Below are 24,091 nucleotides of genomic sequence, written 5' to 3'. Positions count from 1 at the left end.
GGCGCGCGCCGTCCCTGCGGCAGCGCGCCCCGCCCCCGTCGCTAGGGAAGTGAGGTCACGCGGGATGGTGGCGGGGCGCCGCAGGGGCTGAGGGGCCGATCGCATCGGGAATCCGTGTCCATCTTGCTCGGGAGCTGCGGCGACCGTCTTGCCTGTCTCCTTAGTATCGAGCGGCGAGACCAAAGCCGCGATGGCATCCGAAACCGCAGGACTGTGAGGCATCAGAACGAGAGCCAGCAGGCCGGGCAGAGCAACAGAACGGTGTCGTGAACGACCCGAGCTGCCGCCATGGAGCTGAGAGTTGGGAACCGGTACCGGCTGGGCCGGAAGATCGGGAGCGGCTCTTTCGGGGATATCTACTTGGGTAAGGAGGATGGCTCGCAGGGGATTTAGTTGGCCGTTTTCTGGGTGTGTGGAGAACATCGAGGGCCTAGCCGGGTCGGGCAAGTAGCTGGGCTAGGGACACAGCAGCAGTAATTTAATATTTCGTTGACATCATGTCCTAATTTGGATAGTGCGGAAATCAGGAATTCTGGTTTACTCGGCTGCTTCTCTTCTCGTTGCTGTCTAGTGACCTTGGGCACCGTTCGAGTCTGTAAAATGGGCATAAGGGTAAAAATCGCCTCGTCTGAAAGAAAGGAAGGGAAAAAAACAAAATGATATAAACCCTAAAAACCCCACAACCCACCGCATTTGGAAAAACGTTTTGGGGAAGAAACGTACCAGGGTTAAATATCGCTGCAGTGAACTAGGAAAAATTGTCAGAAGAATGTTTATTCTACTTTGAGGCCTAAAAAAAATCACACAAATACAAGTGTTTAGGTTGCAGTAAAAAACCTTTAAATCCTTCAAATAATCCTCGTAGTTTGGCAAATCCTGTTGCTGACCATCACCTAACCGTGATCGCTCTACAATTGTAAAACGTACAGGATTGGAATTCTCTTTGCCAGTCCCTTATTATAGTTCTCTAACATAGCCTACTGCTGCTATTGTTTATGACAAGCTCAGGTAGTGGGTGCAACAGATTTTGAAAGCAGGTATTTTTAAAATGCTCTACATATTCGGCAAACTCTCAAGCCATGTGAAGTGGGTTCAATCCAAAGAAATATGAGCATTATGTCTCATCCAGTAGATACGAGTATTCTGCTTTTGAAAATTGTGTTAACCTAGAAGAGCAAATCAGGGAAGGGTGGGTGGGGGAAGGTGGAAGTTGCAGGGGCTAAGGTTCATTGACTGTGGAAGATAAAAATAATGTCACTTGCTGGCTTATGTGGTACGTTTGGCAGTGCATGCAGTATGAGATGTGGGGGTTGTTTTTCTATACGTGTTGCAGTGCACAGCTGCCATTCCAAAATAATTTTTTACTTAAAGCTGCTTGTTTACAGATCATGAAATACTCATTATCCATTAGACATATCATATGCCTGATGAAAAATATGCTATTTTAACTGAAGGTATGTGATTGTCTAGAGTCAGAGAACGTGATTCTTCCTTTCTGCAGTGCATGTATAGAAGATTGAAGATGTGACTATAGAAGATTGTCATAAAGCTTGTGCAAAAATTCTTGTTAGCTTCCATTTGGATTTTGGGGGCAATTAAGACAGCAGTTAAAATCTGAAAAGTCTTAGATAATTTGAATAATTTAAACTTTTGACTACTGCTCAGGTAAATCAGATTGTAATACAGTATTAATATCAAGTGCAAGTGAAATAAACGTTTATGTGTCACTTTTATCTCTATGAATGCAGCTTACACCAGTGAAGGTGCACAGAAAGTAATAGTTTGCTGTATGCTAGTGTATATATTAATGCCATACTGAATTCTGTGCAATAAATCCTGTGAGTTTTACATTTTTTTATTTCTAAACAATTGTCCTGGATTTACTCTCAAGGCTTACTGCAAATGTCATGCCATTTACGTGGAAGCATGGCTCAGGCATGGAGCTAGCATATAAGTATGTGAATGGAAGATCCAGCTGGTGGCATGGTTTTATTTTCTCAGGGGAAATTATTGTCTTTCAAGAACTGAAGCGTTTTATAGAGTCCCATTTGCTTTGCCTACAATTATCTGGTAGAACAGATGTTTGAAAACTGGCTTTTGTGATAACGAAATGTGGAGTTTTAAAAAAAATCCAGTTACTGCTCTGCTGTTCAGACTGTACAGTAGACATAAGTGTCTTAAAATAATTTATAATGTTATTTCAGAAGGCAGTATTTACTTTAAGTAGACGTGCCTTCTGATAGGCCTCAGTGAATTTGTAGATTATTTCAGCATACATTCCCAGCTCAGTTTTATGCTTTGAAAATGAAGATTTGACTATTTTTGCCTGCTTCCAGTCCCCAGGTTTTGTCTCAAATGCAGCTACAAGACATTTCAGAGTAGAGAGGAGGGGCGTCCTCTGTTTTCCCACCCTTACTCTTTTACCCTACTTTGGAATAAGAAACCAACAACATTGTTAGGAGCATGGTTCTTTCACATTCTTTCTTCTTCTTTGTACCTCAAAATTTATCTTCTGGAATTTGGAATGGGGGTCTGTGGGACAGAATTTTTATTTGTAAGGCACTACTGTAAATAAATAAGCATGGAAAACTTAAATAAAATGAAATTTAAGAGTTTACCTATGTTACCTTCCAGGGGAAGATATGAAAGAAATTGATACCTAGATACTCTAAATAGTATAAAAAGTGGACAGGAGTGAATGGATCAGAGTAAGCGTTTATTTTGTTGCAGGGAGCATGAGGTCAAGTAGGAATGAGTCATAGAGTAGTAGTTGCAGTGTTTTCATGGTTTCTTGTGTTATGCATGTATTTTTCTTAGGAATGAGTTTTAGGTTGTAAACTAATTCAAATAATTTCCAAGGCCTTCCTTAGGGAAGAGGACTTGACAATTACAAGTACATAAGAGTTTTGAATTTAAAAAAAAAAGCTTTCACAACTTTAGTCTTTCTTTTTCAATTAGAAATGGTGATGTCTCATTATACAGCTTGTTACTACTTTTTAATGATTCCTTTTATAGAACTGCTGCTTCTTAAATATTATTACATATTCCTTAAAGGAAGCTAAGCTTTTGGTGGAATACAGGACACTGTAAAATTTTAGAAACTTTTGTCTCAGGTTTAAGTTGTAAACAAAAGTCCCTTCTTGGGGGTAAGCACTGGATTGCTTGGCAGAATGATTTGCATTTTTGTGCCACTCTCATTAGTTTTGCTGGACTCAGAAATATTAATTGCATTAATAGTACAAAATCTCTTGTCTTGGAGGAGAGGGCTTACATAGAAGTGGAGTTTAGGCTAAAGATCTTGGCTTTCTTAGGTGGTAAAACTTCTTAGGAAGAGAAAATAGGCTGAGAAGTGACCTAGCAGATCAAGACCATGGTCTGTCAAGTAAGTTTAATGGTGCGTTGAGGAGGACTCGATCCTGATAATACAGGTTTTGATCCTCCTACACAGTTTTTGCGTTAATCAGCCACAGAGGACTGCAGCTGTCTTTAGAGAGAGATGTCTTTCATTATATGGAAGTTTGTGTCTGTTTTGGATCAACAAAGATTTTTTAAAAAGGCAAACCAACCGGAACCCCAAAACAACCCCATTGCTGTTTTTCGCTTATCGGTTAATATGGTCTTCTGTCTACACCTTCGTTATAGAACTTGGGAGAACAAGAGATGGTCAAGAAAGGTCAGGAGTTGTGTGGTTCATTTGTGGTGGGGAGGTCAGTATTAATAAGGCCTGCTTCCTTGTTTTTTTGATACATGCTTTCAAATCTCTGGGTTGATGTTCACCAAGATTAATTTAAGTCCACCAAAATAATTCACTCATGAAGTGTGAAAAATACTAGATTACATATTGAAGAGCTTTCAGTTGCTGCGGCTGTACTGTGTCCAAAGTAACAATCCAGGATCCTGTCGCCTGTTATGCTAGATAAATGTCTTGGTTTGACAAGATAGGAGTCTGTGAAGGAGGGCAAAAGCCTTCTGTGCAATGGAGAAGGTAAACCCCCTCCCTCCGAATTACCAGGATTTTTAAATTAAAAGGCTCTCAGGCAAAGATATGGGAATGGGAGTAACAATTCTTTACTAGGAGAAAACTAGATAACAACTTAAAAAGGCAAATGCAATTGGTACAAACAAAACTAGTGATAAAGTCCACAACCTGAGGATTCGGGGTGTTGGTGGCAGTCCGGTTGAAATGATAGCTGCTCCTCTTGCAGTGGCTGATGAATTGCAGCTGAAGTGGTGATCTTTAGAAGGGTATAGTTTTCTCTGAAGATCTGGTGGCAGTTGGGGCAGTCTTCCTCTGCGCCGGGGCCGCCTCCCAGCTACGCCGCCACTGCCTCACCACGCTCCAGCTGCTTCTCTCGGGAGTGCCGCCAAAGGAGCTGCTTCTCTGGGAAATCCCGCAAAGAGAGAGAGAGCTGCTTCTCTGGGAATCCTGTAAAGAGAGAGGGCTGCTTCTCTGGGAATCCCGTAAAGAGAGAGAGAGAGAGCTGCCCTGCCTCCCCAAAAAAGGTACCACTTTATACAATAAAAAGAGTGCTTGGCTTCCCCCTCTGGGTGGAGCATCTCACTATGGGATGGTGTTACGTTACCAGCCCTGCGGTGAATCAGGCAATGGCCCATTAACAAACCATTACCCCTTCGGAGCAAACCATTGTTCTTGGAAGAGATAACAAACCTGCCCAACCTCCAACAGATGGCAAATAGGATACAAGCTTATCTTACAAACCAGGACAGTAAAAAAGAGTCATATGTGCGGCCTTATTTTTCTTTTGCATTTTTACAGTGGATGGGCTTGAGTTGTGCTTATTGTATCTAGAGTGAGCTTCATATGTTTTGTTGATTTTCAGGGTAAAATGCCTAATAAATACCTGCTGGGGTGTCCACTCTGAGAAACTCAGTGTTCCGGCAACACCACCTTGATACCCATATGTGCGTACAAATGGAAAGACATTTTACTAATGTAGAAAAAGACACATAGTTTTGCGTGAGCTCAGATGATTTCCTGCAGTATCAGTTCCTGCCCAAGTGAAGAGTCATGTCCGTTTTGAGGTGTGGGACGTTAGCATGTCTTTGTGGTCTTAGTTTTCCTGACTTAATAGCACAAAAGCACTGAAGTAGCTCCTTAATCACAGGAACAGGATTTTGCAACTATAAAAGTTAGGTCAGTACAATGTAATGGTCAAAGAAAAACATGGGAGAAAATAGGTAGACGGAAAAATATGTCTTTATGCACATATGTTTTAATTGTTTTGTGTGACTCCCAGAAAGGGCATTATGGAAATGATGAAGGTACAGATAAGAGAAATGGGAAGTAATACGCAGTAATTAAAAATTACTGATACAGGGAATGACAAGAGATTTTGAATTCTGAAAAGAGTTAAGGGGAAGGTGAGGTAGTATAAAAGTGTATGCAATCCTCATCATGGAAAAAGTGAGTGCAAAAGGATTGTTTGCTGTTTCTCAACAAAACAAAACAACCTCAAGTTAGGCTTTTTAAAGTGGGGATCAGATCGAACCATAGGTGATATACTTTGCATGATCCTGAACCATGAGGTAAAGCAGAAAATTTAGGCCGAATTCCTAAAGTAGAGAGACTTGGAGATAATGTCTGTGAAGTGTCACACATTTCCTTTTGCTATTTCCTTTTTTCCTGTAGTTTGTAAGTTGCTTGGCTGTAAGAATGTGTATTTTCTTGACTGTTTCTATTTAAGAATGTCTGTTTCTCCCTACATATTTTGAAAGTGAATGGGTGTTTTTTGATTCTTAAAACAAGAATTTAATGAGATTTAAAGAAAGCTTTTGCAGACTGCAGGTTCTTCAGTGTAGATAACCTGCCTTCCAGCCAAGTAAAATGAGGTGTCAGGGTACAGCTGGACTATGTTGAGATCTAGGGAAATTGTAGTCTCAATTATCAAGACATAAGAGGAGGTGATTTGAATTCTTAGTACTTTTTCCGTTGGTGGGTCTGTGTGCCGTGTTTGTAAAGATTAATTCTGAACATTTTTACCACAGACTGGAAGTGGAAGTACATCCCTGAGGAGATGCACTGGTTTAGTTTAGTCGGTTTTCTGGGGTTTTGTTTTGTTGTTTTTTTTTAATGGGATAGCAGCAATTTTTGCTTCTTGTGCTACAGTGTCTTAATAGTTGTTTCTTGTAGTCCTAGTCTGTTTGATTATCTAAAAATTATTCTAGATAATTGTGGCTGAAAGTACTTAATCTCTGGATGTTTGCCATTTAGAAGTAGCTTGTTGATGCTCATTTTGTTTCGGTCTTGGCAAAGGAAATGCATCTTGAAAATACTTTGACCAATATTTTAATTCTTCTGTTTTTAGGAACTGATATTGCTGCCGGAGAGGAGGTTGCAATAAAATTGGAATGCGTGAAAACCAAACATCCTCAGCTCCACATCGAGAGTAAAATCTACAAAATGATGCAGGGTGGAGGCAAGCAAACTATTTTCCTTCTTCAAAGATTTTATTGCTTTTACACCTTTGATCTATCTGGCACCTGGCAGTTAATGTTTGGTATCTCTTTTGAGAAATAAGGAGAAGGTGGGAAAGGCAGCAGGGTAGATGAAGATCAGCAAGGGCTGTAGAGGAGCGCTCCAAATCCATGGTTATCACACTTCATGATAACTAGTAAGATCCTCCAAAGTTTCTCATGGTTCCTGAAATATTAAAATGGGAGGATCTTGTACAATGTGAAATAAAGTTTGGTCCCAGAATAGTGACTTATTTTTGATTCTCATGGATCAGTGAAAGATGGCAGCCACTACTTTGGACCATTTCACCTGACTTGCTTATTATGGTAGCACAATTCTAAACTTTTAAAAATCAGGTTAATTTTTGTTGTACATGTTAGTATTCTTTTTTCTGTGTTAAAAATATTTCCTTGCTGGGAGAGTTCAAAGACAAAATGGCATTAGTGGTGGAGAATGGGAGTGCAGCAACTTTGTAGCTACTGCGTGTTGCTTTGCTGCGGTAACTTACTCACATATTTTGAAATTCCAGAAACCTAACATTCCTGTGCATTTCTGACACATAAATCCGGTTAATGAACCGGTAGTTCAGTTTTGTGTTTTTTTCATAACCCCTTGAATTCTTCCTAAATGAGGATATGCTTTGCATAAAGAGTACATTCCATGCTGTATCTCAAGTACATGCCAAGTAGGGTAATAAGACCTCTAGAAATTGATAATAATGTGTATTTGCATTTGGTTATTTTTTAATTCCTGCTTCATTCAGTTGCCACCTGCGTGTAACCGAAATAGCCTTCATAGAGTAACATGCTTCCTTTAAATACAGCAAATTACGGCATTTCACACCAAAATGCATAGAATTAACTCAGAGTGAGGCATTTGAAAATCTGAATAAGGCTACCTATGTGCAGATTTATTTAAAAATATTTGAGTGTTTCTACATTTTTAGGTGAAATAAGGTTCCTGACTTCCTCCATAAATTTGAGCGAATTATCATGCTGTAAAACTGAATTAATAATACATCTCATAAACAGTGCTACTTTGGTAGAGATTCACCAAACAGCACATACTATGGAACTGAAGGAAAGACAAGAATATGAAGGAAGGGTAGAAATTAATTGCATTTTTTTAATGAAGGAGACAGGTATTTCATGGTGATTTTGTAGGCGTTGAAACTAAGTTAAGTTCTGAGGCCTTCTTCAGTTATAGTATCTAATGGTTTGTCAGGGTCTTTTATTTTCAGACTCCTGATTTGTGCCTTATTGGATCTTAGAGACTACGTGCATATTAATATTGGTAAAATGCTTAGGGTTCAAATCCAACAAAAATGCTTAATACTTTAAAGTTACAAGACAAGTATGAAGACTAGAAGGTTTCTGGGGAAAAGAAAAAAGGCTATTTTTAGACCTCTGTTGCTAGAATTTTTTATTGATTCTTCTGGAAGTTATCACACATTTAATTTTGGAATGTCTGAACATAAAATATTAAGCTTCACTGTAAATGGAAACATTCATGGTAATGACGCTCAGAATTAATCTTAAGAGCCTTGAAGTTTTGTGTGTATGAATTATATAAATCAAATTGTTATACTGAATAAATGGTTTATTTTTTCCTAGTGGGTATTCCCACAATTAAGTGGTGTGGAGCTGAAGGGGACTACAATGTTATGGTGATGGAATTGTTGGGACCGAGTCTTGAAGATCTCTTCAATTTTTGTTCAAGGAAATTTAGTCTCAAGACAGTCCTATTACTTGCTGACCAAATGGTAGGAAATGGCTTTGTTATCTTGATAGTGAAATATGTTGGGATATTGAATTTTTTTGATCATATATATTTTATTACTAAAATTTAGAGCTGAATAGGCTGTATTAATAGAGAAAAAGTTCAAAAGTGGCTCTGTTTTTGTAAATCAAAGCTATCCCACCAAAAGTGATTGCCAATTCTTCTTTAAAAACTGGGTCTGCACTGTTTGCAAACAAGGTGTTGCACTGCTCAAAGACTAAGAAATTTCCCCAAGAAAGTTTTGGAAACGGATTTTCCAGGTTTTATAAAAGAGGCATGGGCAAAGAGCTGGAGAGAAGGTTTGCCCGTTGTCTTCTAAATAATGTTCTCTTTAATGCCTCTACATTTCATAATAAAAAGGGAGGTTGCCTCTTTCATTATTTAGATATAATTGCTAGTGTATTTGTCAGAAAAAGATGTGTGCTTAGTCTCTTGACAATTACTTTTTTTGTGGTTCTGTATTTAGATAAGTCGAATTGAGTATATTCACTCTAAGAACTTCATCCACCGAGATGTGAAACCAGATAACTTCTTAATGGGCCTGGGGAAAAAAGGCAATCTTGTCTACATAATAGACTTTGGACTCGCAAAGAAGTATCGAGATGCTCGAACTCACCAACATATTCCATATCGTGAAAATAAAAACTTAACGGGAACTGCCCGTTATGCATCCATCAACACTCATCTTGGAATTGGTGAGCTGGGGAAAGCAATAAATAGAAACTTGAAGAGTGTCAACATATGTAATTTTAGTGAAAGTGGATGTTGCTTTGTGGAGGCATAGGAGACAGTCTCTATTTTTGACAGCATGCATGGCCTTGCATATCTTGATTAGGTGGGATTCAGTCTATACTAGGTGTCTGTTCAGTCTGAGTTTGTAATGGTCAGGAATTAGCACATTTTTTAATAACTGCAAGGATAAAAGGCTTTTCTTTTACTGAAAAAGAAAAGCCTATTTTCAATTTTTACTGAGTGTATCATGGGCATAATAACTCTCAACTGTCTCTTGTTCTTGTAAGGGTTTTATAACAGTCTTGTTGCACAGACTTTTGTTTTGCCAGTAGAAAATGAAACCTAATGAGTTCACTTTTTTATGCTGTTGTAGAGCAATCTCGCAGAGATGACTTGGAGTCCTTGGGCTATGTACTGATGTATTTTAACCTGGGCTCCCTCCCCTGGCAGGGACTGAAAGCAGCAACAAAGAGGCAGAAATATGAACGTATCAGTGAAAAGAAAATGTCTACACCCATTGAGGTTTTGTGTAAAGGATATCCTTGTAAGTTACTCTTCTGTGACACTAGGCCTATGTGTTCATGTTTTAGTGGTATATCTCCTTTCCTTATGTTAAATTCTACTATTTTTATTCATTGTCAGTCTCTCTCCCTCTCCTCTTCCCCTTCCTTACCCCCCCATGATTTTACCACATGCATGGTAAAAATACTATGCTGAAGACAGATCTTTTGTGTTCATAGAGCATTTCTAGGGATCCCTTGTCTCAACTATTGAAGTGCCCTCAAGAGGAAGGGTAGTATGGTACCCTGATTTGTGCTCTATTTTTTGTGCGCCTGTTGGCTGGATGATTGGCAACAGACAACATTTTATCAAAGTGCCTCTTTCTCTATCTGTGTGGGTACTGTTTCTTGGATGAATTGGATTGTGTAGTCAGATGCATCTCTTCTCTACTGCAGTTGTTTCATTTGGGAATTATCATCCCAGCTTCATCTGTTTTTGCCTGCTGATGGATTAGAATTTGTGAGAGGCATAAGAAACCCTGCTGTATCCTAGCATCATGCCTCAGAGCAGCTGTTTCTCTGTTGTTATTTACACCAAAACAATAATAAGCAATTTTTGAATATTGTAAAATTATACTTAAGTTTGTTTTAAAACGTAGTAGCACTACCCATCATCAGAGACTATTTTCATTTCACAAAGAGTTCTGTCTCTTCACCCTGTTGGCTTCGGCAAGTAGTTACAATGACAAGAGCTATAGTTTTGGTTTGGGTTGTATGAAAATAACATAATTTTTTATGTGTTTCAAATGTTGCTTCCTACATGTTCTTTTACATTCATGAATTACATGTTTTCTATGGAGTTTACAGGCAGGGAAGATTAATCAGCTTCTCTTGTGCCATTTATTAGATTTTCTTTCTTAATATAAATTATTATCTTATTTCATTTGGGAAGACCTAAAGTCAAAAGCTAGTATTTTGATACTGCTGATTTTCTCTGGTGCACTGAATTCACTTTTTTTTTTTTTTTTTTTTTTTTTTTTTTTTTTTTTTTTTTTGCTTTGCAATATTTTGCTTGCCATTTAAAAACAATTGCTTAGACTGTTGTAAATTAAAAATGTGGCTTGACTTACCTGGGAGATAAAGTTTTTGTGTGTTTTGTGACAAAACAGACATGAATCTCTATGTGCCTTAACAAAGAAATGCTGTTCCATGTCCCGCAATAAATTGTGTTCAGTATATTCCAAGCAAAGTTTTAAACCTTTTCTCTTCCACCAGCTGTTGGTTAAAGAACTGTATTCTGTGCTGTCAACAGATGAGATCTTTGCCTGCTCTGTGGTATAAAAATAATTTATTTTTCAGGATTGACATGATAGTGTTTGCTTTAGTGGATTTCTAGTATAAGATCATTCTTCTTCTTCTTATATTAAGAAGATTCCCTGCTTTTCAGGTTTGGGGTGGTTTGGGTAGTTTTGACTCAGAATTACAAAAAGCCAGTGTGAAGCTGAAGATAAAAACCAGGCTTCCTTTCATTACAGCTGAATTTGCCACATACTTGAATTTCTGCCGCTCTTTGCGTTTTGATGACAAGCCGGACTATTCCTATCTAAGGCAATTATTCAGAAACCTTTTTCATCGGCAAGGATTCTCATATGACTATGTATTTGACTGGAACATGCTGAAATTTGTGAGTAGTTCACATAGCCTTCTAAAACTTTTAATTTTTAATGGTTTTGGTGGGGTTTTTTACTGCATTGTCGGTTTTGAGTATCTTAACTGTTACTGTAAGATCATCTTTGATTTTTCCTCTTGACAAGTCTACTGTGTAGACAGAAAGATCAGGAAATGAGGAAAGGCAGGAGATACAGCATCCATGCTATAAGGCTTGACAACTAAATTACAGTTACAAGGCTTTTAATGTGGAAGGCTTCTTAGATCCTTTAGGGCAGTCAGCAGGCTAGGTTGTGGAATTACTACTTTCTCTCACATTGATTTTTAACATGGGTCATTGGCAAATTTGAGGAGGTGTCCAGCTGCCATAACAGTATGTGTGTACCGTTAGCATTTTGAAGACTATCCAAGCAGCTGTATGAACAAAACTTAAAGTAGTTCTCAAGAAATTTTACCAAAGCACTTGGTGCCTTCTCAAACCTCAGTTCACACATTGTCCAGTTCTTCTTTTTCAGTACTTTTATCCAAACATACAGTTTTAAGCTCAATAATCCCTGAAGTTGTTCACTAGTCTTGACCCGTAGGGTGCAGGCAGAGCAGCTGAAGATGCTGAACGTGAAAGGCGGGAACGAGAGGAAAGACTAAGACATACACGAAATCCAGCTGTACGTGGATTACCCTCCACTGCTTCTGGCAGGTTAAGAGGAACGCAAGATGTAGCTCCTCCTACTCCCCTTACCCCAACTTCACATGCTGGTAAGTAAGCAAGTACTGGGTAAGTACTTATAGACTACTCTAATTGACAGTTTGTGTCTGGGCAGAGTTTGGCCTTTTGGTTTGTTTTTTTCTCCCTTGCTTTTTAGTAGATTGAAGGTATTTACATACATTCATTGCCTGGCAATTGATACTTGTATTTCTATGAAATGTCAAACAGCAGCCTTGATTCCTCGTTTGGTTATGTGGAATTCTTATGTGCAAACACCAAGAGTGTAATTTTTCCAGTCACCGTGTTAACATGGCATTTCTCATTATGGGACTCTAATGCTGTTTTTCTCACAGCCAACACCTCTCCTCGGCCAGTATCCGGTATGGAACGAGAAAGGAAAGTGAGTATGAGATTGCATCGTGGTGCCCCAGTCAATATCTCCTCATCTGATTTAACAGGCCGACAAGATACCTCTCGCATGTCAACTTCGCAGGTAAAAAAAAAATAAATCTGTGTATTGGAAAAAATGAAGGCGATTTGATAAAGTTAATTTGCCATAAGAACTTAGAAGGTAATTGATGGGATTTCATACTGGTTTTGCAGATGATGTTCATCGTGTAAATGCTTGACATTTAGCCTGAATGATGGGGGTGTAAAGAAATTTTTATTTTTACCTTGACAGCAATGAGAGGATGCAAAATTCTAGAGGTGCAACATTTTAACCTCTTATTATGGGATTTAGCTCCTTGACTAATTGACTTTATTATATATGTTATCCGTGAAGAAGCAGAGTAAGAGATAGTGAATTTTGTTTCCAGATCAGCGGAGCAGACAGTATTGGTGCAGAAAAGGCAAGAAGCATTTGGTGAAGAGCACTGTAGTGCAGTGCTCTTAATTCAGAGCCAATAAGAGGCCACATACATGGATCATACATATGTTACAGAAGGCTCATTTGAAGAGAATGGCAGGAGGATAAATGATAACGATTCATAGTCAGCACTGAAATCATCCTTGCTGCTCACAGTGACTTAGCAAAGAAATTTTAGGAATCTCTTTTTATGGCTAACAGTGTTAAATGTGTTTCTAACTCTGTGCTGTAGCTAAAACGTTCCTTCCTCAGCTTATTGACAGTCTTGTCCTAAATAGCGTGTGGCTTGGCTTTGTACCATTTACTTTTAGTCTTACTTACAAAATGGAAATCAGCCGATTTGTAGACATTCTGCAACATTTCCAGGAAAGCAATATGTTAGCAGACTATTGCGGTGACCTAGAGGTTTTTCCATCATGCCTCACTACTGTGCAGGAGCTCTAACTGCATCATTTTTGCTAGAGACTTGTTCCTCGTTGACAGAGCACATTGACAAAAAAATAACTTGGTTCCTTTTGGCTTCATCATTTAATCGGCAGAGTTAATTACTTTTGGATAGTATGTGTTCTTAGTTATGAAATCTTACTGCTTGAAAGAACAGTTTTTTAGATGGGGCCCAGGTGGATATCTCTAATTAAGACTGAGTGTTAAGTGGGTTGGAGAAACAATTCCATTGTGATAAAAGCGAAGTGGGACTTGGGTCAGGGGAGGTTTTAAGCTGAATTAGTTGCTTCACCATGTAGCTGCACATATACTTGTGCTTGCACAAGGGATGAACAGTTCAGGAGCAGAAATGACTGGGAAAGAATAGGGTATAGGTAGGGTTTTCTCTACTGGTTTTGCTACAAGTTTCACCATCTGAAATTGTTCACTGAACTGCTATTCTTGCCTCCAGAAATTTTCACATTGAAGTATTTTTAAATACTTTGAAAACTAAGAGGGGAGAATTGTGCATAGTTATGGATCTTGTAAATTTGTGTAACTACCTGTTAGAAGAATGTAAAGAAGGTGCAACCAGACTGTTCGCAGCAATATCCAGTGAATGGACAAAGGAGGGTGGGCACAAATTGAAATACAGGAAATTCCATTTAGACATACAGAGAAACTTTTTTACTATGAAGGTAGGCAACGACTATAACAGGTTGCCCAAAGAGGTTGTGGAGTCTCCCTTTCCCAAATTACTTGGAGCCCAACTGGGCATAGTCCTGAGTGGCCTGCTCTAGACTGTACTTTGGGTAGTGGGATTGGGCTACATGATTTCCAGAGGTCCCTTTTGACTTTGAATATTCTGTGAGGCTGTGGTGCAGACTTCTCCCTGAACATTTACTTTAATATAAAGATGGTTTCTTGGCAAAGTGTATTACCAGGTCTTTGGTATTCTGAGCAAATCGTGGATGTTTTGTGTCTGTTAACAGTCAGATAAATGAGTTATAACAGTAACAGACAGAAATGCAGTGATGCCTCTTGATTGTTTTAGGTACATGTACATCTTTAATGTTTTTGCTATGTTTGTGACATGTCACTCATTGTGGAGGTGACACTATTATAAACATTTCAAGATGCAAGTAATGTAATTGGGCTTGTAGATCCATTTTGGTTCTACTTGGCCTGTAGAATGTGAATACTGTGAGGGCAGTGGGCAGTTTTCTGAATGATCTTTAAACATCCAGATGTGTAATTTGTGATATGGGCCAACAGTACCATCTGGCTTAATGGCACATTCCATACCTGCTCTTTTTAACACTCTGCTCCAAGTATAGGATCACTTGGTTGACTTCCTTACAGTCTCAAAAACAGCCTAGTTGAGATCTTCTCGTGAGTTTGTTAGAACTAATAATTCGTTGACTGCTGTCTTCATGTAGTTCTTAAGACAGTGAACCAGTGCTGGTATCTACTCATGGTGGCCAAATAACAGTGTGTAACTGTAGTATAATTTGAACAAATTCCCATGGGCCTGTTGCAATTGGAGGGCAAGAGAGATTTGTAGGGGGGATGAGTTGGATTGGAAGGGCCTTTAAAGATCACCTTATTCCGACCACCCTGCCATGGGTGGAGAACCTTCCAGTAGGCCAGGTTACTCAGAACCCCATTCAGCCTTGCCTTGTACATCTCCTGAGATGAGGAGTCCACGACCTCTCTAGGCAACCTGTTCTAATGCCTCACTGCCCTTACAGTAAAGAATTTCTTCCTGATAAATAAATTACCCTCCTTCAGGTTAAGGCGATTCACCCTTGTCCTGTCACTATATGCACTTTTTACATGCCATGTGAACAGCCCCTCTTCAGCCTTCTTGTAAGCCCCCTTTGGGTACTGCAAGGCTACTCTCAGTTCTCCCTAAAATCTCTTCTCTAGGCTGAACAGCCCCAACTGTCTCAACTTGTTTTCATAGGAGAGATGCTCCAGCCCTGTGGTTGACTTAGTGGCTCTCCTCTGGACTCATTCTAACATTGTCAGCATTGTTCTTGTGTTCGGGGCCCCAGACCTGGATACAGCACTCCAGATGGGGTCTCACAAGAGCAGAATAGAGGGCAAGAATCCCCTCTCTTGAGTTGCTGGTTGCTTTTCTTTTGATGCAGCCCAGGACGCGGCTGGCTTGCTGGGCTGCAGGTGCACATTACTGAGTCATGTTGAGCATCTAATCCGTGAACACACCCTAGTCTTTCTCCCCGGAGCTAATTTTGATCCATTTTTCACCCAGCCCTGTACTTATGCTTGAGGCTGACCTGACTCACATGCTGGACCTTGCATTTGACCTTGTTGAACTACATGCAGCTCCCAGAGACCCACTTCTCAAGCTTGTTAAGATCTCTTTGGGTAGCATCCCTTTCCCTATAGCAGGTTGACTGCACCACACAGCTTCTTGTTGTCAGTAAATTTCCTGAGGGTACACTTGTTTCCACTGTCCTTGTTGCTGACAAAGATTTTGAACAGCACCACTCCTATACTGAAGAAATACCACTCATCACTGCTTTGCACTTGGACATGGACTCACTGACCACAATTCTTTGAGTGCAACCATCTGGCCAGTTTCTTATCCACCAAGTGGATAAGCACCACTCTATCCAGGTGGTCCATGTGTCAAATCTGTGTCTCTCCAGTTTAGAGGCAAGGGTATCATGCGATACAGCATCCAGTGCTTTGCACAAGTCTGGGTGGGTGACATATGTGGCTCTTCCCTCATCCACCATTGCTTAGCCACACTGTAGAAGGTCACCAAATTTTTTGGGCACAATTTACCTTTAGTGAAGCTATGTTGTCTAACACCAATCACCTCCTTATTCTCCATGTGTTTTAACATAGTTTCCAAGAGGATCTGTTACATGGCTTTGTCAGGCGCTGAGGGGAAACTGACCTGTAGTTCCCTGTGTCATATTTGCCTTTATAAAACTGGGGGTTATGGTTTCCCCTTTTCCAGTCAGAGGGAACTACACTGGACTGCCATGACATCTCAAATATGATGGGTAGTGGTTTAGCCATTTACTCGGCCCTATCCCTCAGACCCCATGGATGGATGGATGTCATCAGGTATCAGACTCATGCACTTTCAGGTTCCTTAAGCAGTCCCAAACCCAGTCATCTTCCACAGTGGATTTTCCCAATCCCTGCCTTCACCTTCTGCACCACCTTCTTGGGTGATGTGGCTGAAACATTTTACTCAGACTATAGCTTATAACACTACTACTTGAGCTTGCTAGAGAAAATTCACTTTTCGTTCTCCCAGTTGTCACTCTCTAGCAGGCAGGATGGTGCAAGTTGCAGGTGTTGATAGCTTATGCTCTTCACAGTTTTCTTAATACTAAAGTAGTTCTATAATCAAAATTTATCCTTAGATGTTAGCCAGATCAACAGTTATAGCCATGAGTTTCCCATTATCTTTATACCTTGTTCTTAGGAAAACCTAAAGTATTGGAGTTATGTGGCAAAGTCATTAAAGCAAATTTTGATTGGAGGGATGTAAGAATATAGAGAGTCATCCATATCACTTCTTATCAAGAGAATTGTAAAGAATACCAATTGCTTGTCCATGTCCATTGCAATTGTGCTAGTTTCCTTAGTAAGTCTTAAGTAAATATACTACCACAGGTCCTTTTTCAGGAAGTGCTTAAGCCATACTCCTGGTGGAAAGCAACGTTTAGCATTTACCATGCATATCTACAGATATTTTCTGATAAGAACTACATTTGTTAGAGTTCTTATTTATAAGAATATATGTTAGTTTTGTTATTTAATTTACTTTATGCCTTGGTTTGGTAAGGCAACAGTGCATCTGCAATCTCCCTCCACCTCTGTTCATCTAGAGGAAAGACTGCTGCTTGTTAAATTCTGCACAATGAAATGCACAGAGTTTACTCAGGCCAGGAAAGTTATTTGCCTATAAGTAGAGTTCTTAAAGATGATTACTCCATGTGTTTATCTTTCTTTTTTCCAAATTGAATTCTGATCAAGTCAGACTGAAACTGAAAAACTAAGCCTATGAATGCAAATAATAGGAACTGGAGTTCTCTTATGAAAACTAGGCATTTTTATAGAAATTTAATGCTCGTGGAAAAATGGTAATTGGTAAGCATAGCAAAATAGGTATAATTCCTGGCATCCAGGATGGTGTCCTCATAGCACCTAAGTCATTCTCCTTAAAAAAGACATGCAGTTTCTAGCACTAAGTAACAAGCATTTGAACATTTACTAGAATAACAACTGCCATGTCTATGAAATGGTTTGTGAAACTTAAGTGTTTCTAATGAAATAATGAAAATTCTATCACACATGTTATTCAGTACGTTTCTGGATTATATGAAGTAAATGCAACAGCAAAAAACCTCCAAGTTGTGAGTACACAGTGATAAACATCAGTAGGAGCTGAGCGGTCAAGCACAGTCTATTCAAATGTGTATTCCTGCAGTACTTCAGATTCTGGTTAGGATGAAGAAGTGGAAGCTGTTTTCCTGTAGGGGCAGCTGTATCTGTGGTAAGTAATGACTGAGGAGGCAGGTGTAATGTTGGACTAGTTGGTGTGGTTTTCTCCTTGAATCTATGTATGATACAATCATGAACAGAAGTGGAGATGTTACTTTGTGTCATTAGTGATATGGATTGGGAGAACAGATTGTACAGTTTCAAATCTATTTCTTTCAGTTTGTACATAAAGCTAAGAAAATGTCTTGAGTGAGTTGGTGTAGTGTTTGAGACACAATGATTTTAACAGGAATTAATGTTTAAGGATAAAACACATGAAAAACCTATGGCATAAAATTAAAACCACTCACAAGTAAAGAAAGACAAAACAGAGGTCTAAGTGAAAGTTGTTACCTACTAAAACAACTTCTAAAATAAGTAGATCATCTCTCCTCGCTGCCTTTGCATCGATACTGGATTAATTTCTAAGTGGTGTGTTCAAGTTTAAAGTAAGCCTAAATTACAGCAAGCCTAAATCTGTATGCAGTGTGTTGGACAGAAAATCATACCAGCTATTAAAAGATTCTTCTGCTCTTAAACACTAAGTGAATTGTTCCCCAAGTCTCCTTTACACAAAGTTTTTAAACATTAAGAGGCATAGTAAAGGAGGTCGTAAATGAGGTAATGAATATTCTAGTAAAAACTACTTTGAATCAGTTCTGCTGGTCCACATGCACAGACTGCATCCTGAAAGCAGTGATCATCTCAGGAATCTAGTTATGGGTGAGTTGTCTTCATTTCCTTCAACGAAAGGTTCAGTCTGACTGCTCGTGGTTACACAGTAAGTTGTTTAATATTTTTTTCCTGAATGTAGCATGTTCAACACCCAACAGTAAAAGCTGTGGCAAATTCGTGTTGGTAACAGAGGTATTCTCTGTAGTTGGAAGGAAGAATTGAAATGCTGCACAAAGAAGTATTTGATTAAGTCTCTTTGATGAAAGAAGTTTTTAGAAGACTATAGCCAATACTGCCATTGAATAACTTAAGTGTTGTGCCATACTTCCAGTGCTTCTTCATTTTCCATTTCTGCATCCACAAATCTTTCTCCACATATCCATCTTAATAGGCATCATGCTCTGCGTTGTTCTTCTGACCTTGTCAGCTTCCTTTGAGGATTAATGATTTTTTTCTTTTACGTACCTCTTAATACGATGCAAATGTCTTATAGAAGTCTGAATTCAGAGCTTCTCAAAAGATAGAGTTGCTACTGCAAGATCAGGTTGGATTTTGTTAAGACATCTTTATATATTGGGGCAGTGGAACTGTTAAAAATTGCTGTCTTTTCCCCTACCTCAGAATAGCATTCCTTTCGAACACCATGGCAAGTAGCTGCTCGTCTCCTTTCGTTGGAAGGCAGCACTGGGTGAGTGCTTCTCATTAGACACCAAAACTTTGTATGGGGTGGGGAAAAAACTCTTCAGAAACATCCGACTTTGCTTCTTCTACTTATGTGATCTCATAGTTGTATCTGTGCCTTCTGGTTGGATCCTTGATGAAGCATTGATTTTTCTCTAACTTAAAAGTAAATGTCTTTCCAAAAGCTGAGTTATTGCTGCTGTTCCACTTGGACTCTTAAGCAGAGTTGACAATAATAATGACCTAAAAGGTCCCTTAAATTGTTCAAGTATCAACAATAAAGTAAAATAGTCAAGTTGAAATTTTTAGCTGTATGAGAATTATATATCTTTCCAAGGATGTTGATGCAGCAGGATGTCTTCCACTAAAAACCAGATCTGCTTCAGAATCATTAAAGTAAAATACCTGTACAAAGACTCAATTAACAGTATTGCTCAAATGAGGCTCTGTCTTGTCTTTTCATGAATGGAATGTTCTGTTACAGCCATGTCCATTTTTCACTGTTTTATATTCTTCTCCATGCCTTATAAGCTCTCATTTTAAAACTACTCAGATCTGTTCAGATCTGTATATTAAAAGAACGTTCACATACTAACAGGAATAGTCGACCATGAACATCTCAGAGGTAGACAGACTTGAATTTAGGTATTATGAAGTCCTTTCCACTGTTCAGTACAGTAGAAGTTTCTGCTATTCTGTGTGCAGCTTTTGGCTTTTTAGTCTGTTCTGCTTTTGGCATTAACAGGTTTCATGTGAGAAATAACAGCTTTCAGTTGGAATCAGGACCTTAGTGCCTGAAGGGTTACTTTTCTTAAGTATGTCAAGAGCTTCTTTGATTTGCTACTTATTAAAAAAAAAGTTGTGAAAGTTTTCTGTTCCTTAATAAACTCTTGTCTGCTGTCTCACTTTCTCTATAAAGCCTAAGCTTGCATTAATCCTGTGTTTCTAGATGGTGAAGAATCCTGCTATTTCTCTTCCGTTTTCTCCTGCTTTGTGTGCTTTGCTGACTCTGCACAACCTGCTTCATGAACAGTTTATAGCATTAAAAAGATCCAACTGTAAATGACAGCTTAACACTTTGAAGAACAGTTATCAGATCTTAGTAAAAAAAATAGATATTAAAAATAGGTATAAAAAAAATGCAGAAAAACAAAGCTTTGCATTGAAAAGCCTGTATGCAGGAGACAAGCACATTCTGGTCTGGATTGCACCTGAGTTGGTTGGCCTATGCTGTATGCCTTAGTATTTGTAGCTGTTCACATTTGAAACAAATACTGAATAATGATCCAGCTACTTAGATGTTTCTCGCTTCTTAAATTCCAAAGATGTATGGTTGTTTTTCACTTTCATGGTGAAAGTGATAAGAAATAATGCTACCTGTACTTCAGTAGGTCAAGCTATGGAAATACAAGAAGTGTCTTCTAACACAATGTCCCATGGAAAGTGAAAAGCTATTGAAGATAATGAATTTCTTTTTTATCTTCTTAATATTTTTTAAAATTAATTATCCATTGAGTCTATTACTGTGTGTTCATAGTGTTTTCTTCTGGTTGGTTCTTTCTTCTGCACATGTTTATGCTTTGTCTAATTTTCTTCAAAACATCCCCTCTGGCTGGAAAGGTGAATTTTCCATGTTGACTTCTAATAAAAGAGGAAAATAGTAGGGAACTTTGTGTAGCTACAGGTGGGTGTGAAACACTGTATTTCTCATTGGATTTTAAATTAACACACTTAAATTTTGACAATTAATAGTTTAGAAGTACATTGTGAGACACTCGTATGTTAACTGGAAGGATATGTGCTGATGTTGTCTTGTTTTTTGGCTTTGGTAGATTCCTGCTCGGGTTACTCCCAGTGTTCTTCAGTCCACTGTGCACCGATGAAAATTATTTTGCCATGGAGGGCAGATAATGCATGGCTGATCTTCCATGTTATTAATGGCTTTACTAGCAAATATACCCTAAACTAGAGTGGAAATTGGAGTTCTCCATGTGACCTAAAAGGCTCTTGGAGGAACATGCAGAGACTCCAGCAGCTGCCATTACAGGACGCTTTTGCCAGAAACCCAATGACCTTAAGAGAACCCTGTGGTAACAGGGCTGGAAAAGAAAGATGGTTTACAGAGTTGACCGCCTATTACTGGATGGCCATTTCAGTTTTCCCTCCACAGGCGGCAGACTTTACTCCCTTTTTATTATTCTACTGTAACTATAAATCTTTTACTTGGTTTATGAAAATTTTTTGTATCATTTTGCTAAAATTATTGGCTTACTTCTCTGTAAAGAACTCTTGCTTTTGTCTGATTTAAAAATGTAGAGTATAAACAATCCTGAACTAAAGACTTGAAATTTCTTGTTTGAAATTTCTGTCTGCCAGGGAACATGTAAATGATTCAAAACCATCTACTGCTATTTAAATTGTGTACTTTCATGTATTGTCCTATTCTGAATTGGTTTTCTCATGAAGTTTTTAAAACTGTTAGAAGTTTATTTTACAGTTTGCTGTCTTCATTCACACTGGACATGTAACTTTCTGTGTAGCACAAATGAATTTTTTAATACTCATGTTTCATAGAAGAGGATAACCAAATACTCTGCAGGAGAGTCTTAAGTATAGTAGAGATTGTAATGATGAATTTCTTTTTTGTAAAGAAGATTAAGAACAAAGTAAAAGACTGACGTTTGAGGGATTTAGAATTAGAGAGTTTGTTTGTCTCTCTGCCTAGTTTGGGTGAATGGATACTTTCAAACACTTTTTACTCAGAAAATTTTGTTTCCTCTTCTCTGAGGCTGGTTAGCTTGGAGACTATTACAAGTGCAAAACAGACATTGCTGCTGAATCTTCAGTGAATTTGCATGTTTCATTCAGTATCCACATGTTTATAAACAAATACATTTATTTAGGCCTTCTATTACATGCCAAGACTCAAAAAAGGAATTCTTATACAAAACAAAGAAAACATAAACAACACCCCCATAAACCTAGTAATGTATTCTTGCCATAAAATCCTGATAATTTTTACAATTCAGATGCATATCATATTTAATTCTTAAGTATATTTAACCTGAGAATGCCCAGAGTAATTATCTAGGCGTTAATGACTCAACATGCTCAGGTTGTTGAAGGTGTTGTTGGCTCCTGTTGGTTATGAAATATGGGAAATTCTTCATACTGTCTGTTGCTATAAATGGTCTCGTAAAACTACGCGTTCTGTCCTTGCTGTACTTGGAACAGTACCAGAACTCTTATGACTGAAATTATGGGAAGTTCTATGCTGGATAGTATGTGCAGAGATTTTGTTTGAACAGTTAGGTATTTTGAGAAATTGAGACTATTTTTAAAGTGGTATTGGTCTTCAGATTTTAATGAAAAATCGTTTTTATTTTTGGGGTGTTTACAATTTCTTTTTTGCTCCTCTCAAAAGTCCATGTACCAAATATTATTATTCTTCTCTGGATGCTTTCATAACATTAGCTATTTGCTTGTGTGTACTCTGGGTCAGACTGGGGGAAATGTGTGTTTGGGGAGAGTATAGTGGAAAAGCTCGAGAATTTGATTGATTGGTTAGTTTGCATAAGAGAATTATTTCCTCAGTTACTATAAACTTTGGTATTTTAGGCATGTGCACTACCATTTGAGCACTTTTATACTTCACTGTGCTTTCCTTGTAAATATCTGTGGTTAATACTGTAATGTTTGAGGGACTTAAAAACAGCCTCTTTATTTCCTATGTATCTGGACCATTAGATTGCTGTACTATACTTAAAAGTTGACTGCAGACTTCTAGAATTGTACTCACTTGGGGGCAGTTTTTGTCCTCATAATAGTTAAATTCCATCATGCAGAAAATAGTTAGACTGTCTGTATAAACCTGTGTATAAGCCAGTATCTCAAAGCACTTCGTATGTACTACCACTGTATTTGTGTACTTTAACAGTTGTGTAAATATATTCATAATAACTTCTGTTCTTCTTGGTGTAACTTACTGACTTGCAATGAATCTTTACCATTTACCTGATGCAACTCTTCTCTTTTTTATTTTTTCCTTATTTTTCTCCATTTTTTTTCTTTTATTTTTCTTTCTTCCTTTTTTACTTTTTTTCTTATTTCCTTTTTTTTTTTTTTTTTTTTTTTAATTTTTCAAGGGATTTCTGTATCTGCAAAGAATATTGTCAGTTGCAAACATTTGAAGATACTGTCTTGGTACCAAAACTTTCAGTGAAAGAGTTTGGTAGTTATGATCCTGGGGTATACAGGAAGAAAGAGAAAGCATTAATTGCTTTGCTCACAGAAAGCATGCCTTTTTGCCAGTTTAAAAGTATATGTTTTTGTTTGGATACTTTTTTTCCCAGAAGTTTTTTATTTTGTACAAATGCTTTTGCTTATCAAGTAATGCATGGTATTGATAAGAAAGTATAGTAGGGGAATTGGATCAGTTATGGGAGCCAAGATAAAAGCAAGAAAAACAGTGAGCTGTACTCATGATGGTGCCCTGTGTAATAAAATTCCAGTTTTTGCTATGTGATTTTAAAAAATCTATTATAATCCAAGGGTAGACATACTTTCAGGAACCCTCCATGTTTTCTTATTAGCAGGCCTTTAAAAGTTGGAAGGATATTTTAATTTCTTCTCATGGTTTTCATTTAAAATTGTGTATATGCTTTTATATGGAAAATACCACCTCTGCTGCTTTTTTACATAATCTTGATTGGTTACAGAGTCCTTGAGTTTTTTGTGGTACAAGTACTTAAAAAAAAAAAAAATCCTCTGCTTTAAGAGAGATACTAAGAAAAAAACATTTGAGTCCATATATTCCATGTGTAACTTCATGAAAATATTCAGAACACTCCTTGGAGGAAGGCATGTTGAAGAAGTCATCATTTCCAGTAGGAAAAAATATCATAAGCACAAAAGTAGAAAGAGTAGTAGACGAAAAGTCAGAAGAGCAAGAACTAGCCTCTCTTAATGCTCTGAAGTATTCATCTGGGAGTTGTAAGGAAGGCTACCAACTGAAATATTGCTGACATGATGACGCAAATATAGCGATCAGTCAA

The 24,091-nt window shown here is 38.2% G+C and overlaps 1 protein-coding gene across 2 annotated transcripts; it reads left to right on the top strand.

Moving 5' to 3' along the window:
• Positions 1–36: 36 nt before the first annotated feature.
• Positions 37–23,002, top strand: CSNK1D (casein kinase 1 delta). Of its 2 annotated transcripts, XM_021534053.3 has the most exons (10): positions 37–364; positions 6,327–6,437; positions 8,089–8,237; positions 8,721–8,949; positions 9,360–9,530; positions 11,022–11,170; positions 11,739–11,910; positions 12,214–12,353; positions 18,978–19,044; positions 20,870–23,002. In XM_021534053.3, exons 1-9 carry the CDS (start codon positions 289–291, stop codon positions 19,008–19,010), a joined length of 1,230 nt encoding a protein of 409 aa, XP_021389728.1. In that variant the 5' UTR covers positions 37–288; the 3' UTR covers positions 19,011–19,044; positions 20,870–23,002. The 2 variants fall into 2 exon arrangements, with proteins under 2 accessions (XP_021389728.1, XP_021389726.1); XM_021534051.3 differs by lacking the exon at positions 18,978–19,044.
• The last annotated feature ends 1,089 nt before the right edge of the window (positions 23,003–24,091 follow it).

This window comes from Lonchura striata, chromosome 19 (genome assembly GCF_046129695.1).
Source record: "Lonchura striata isolate bLonStr1 chromosome 19, bLonStr1.mat, whole genome shotgun sequence".
NCBI classification, from domain to species: Eukaryota; Metazoa; Chordata; class Aves; order Passeriformes; family Estrildidae; genus Lonchura; species Lonchura striata.
This window is presented reverse-complemented; position numbering and strand designations above follow the sequence as displayed.

Excerpts from the sequence above, each read along its gene's own strand:
- CSNK1D (XM_021534051.3), top strand. The coding sequence starts at position 289 with ATGGAGCTGAGAGTTGGGAACCGGTACCGGCTGGGCCGGAAGATCGGG. Across the intron at positions 365-6,326 it reads TTTCGGGGATATCTACTTGG|GAACTGATATTGCTGCCGGA; the intron begins GTAAGGAGGATG and ends TTCTGTTTTTAG. Across the intron at positions 8,950-9,359 it reads CAACACTCATCTTGGAATTG|AGCAATCTCGCAGAGATGAC; the intron begins GTGAGCTGGGGA and ends ATGCTGTTGTAG.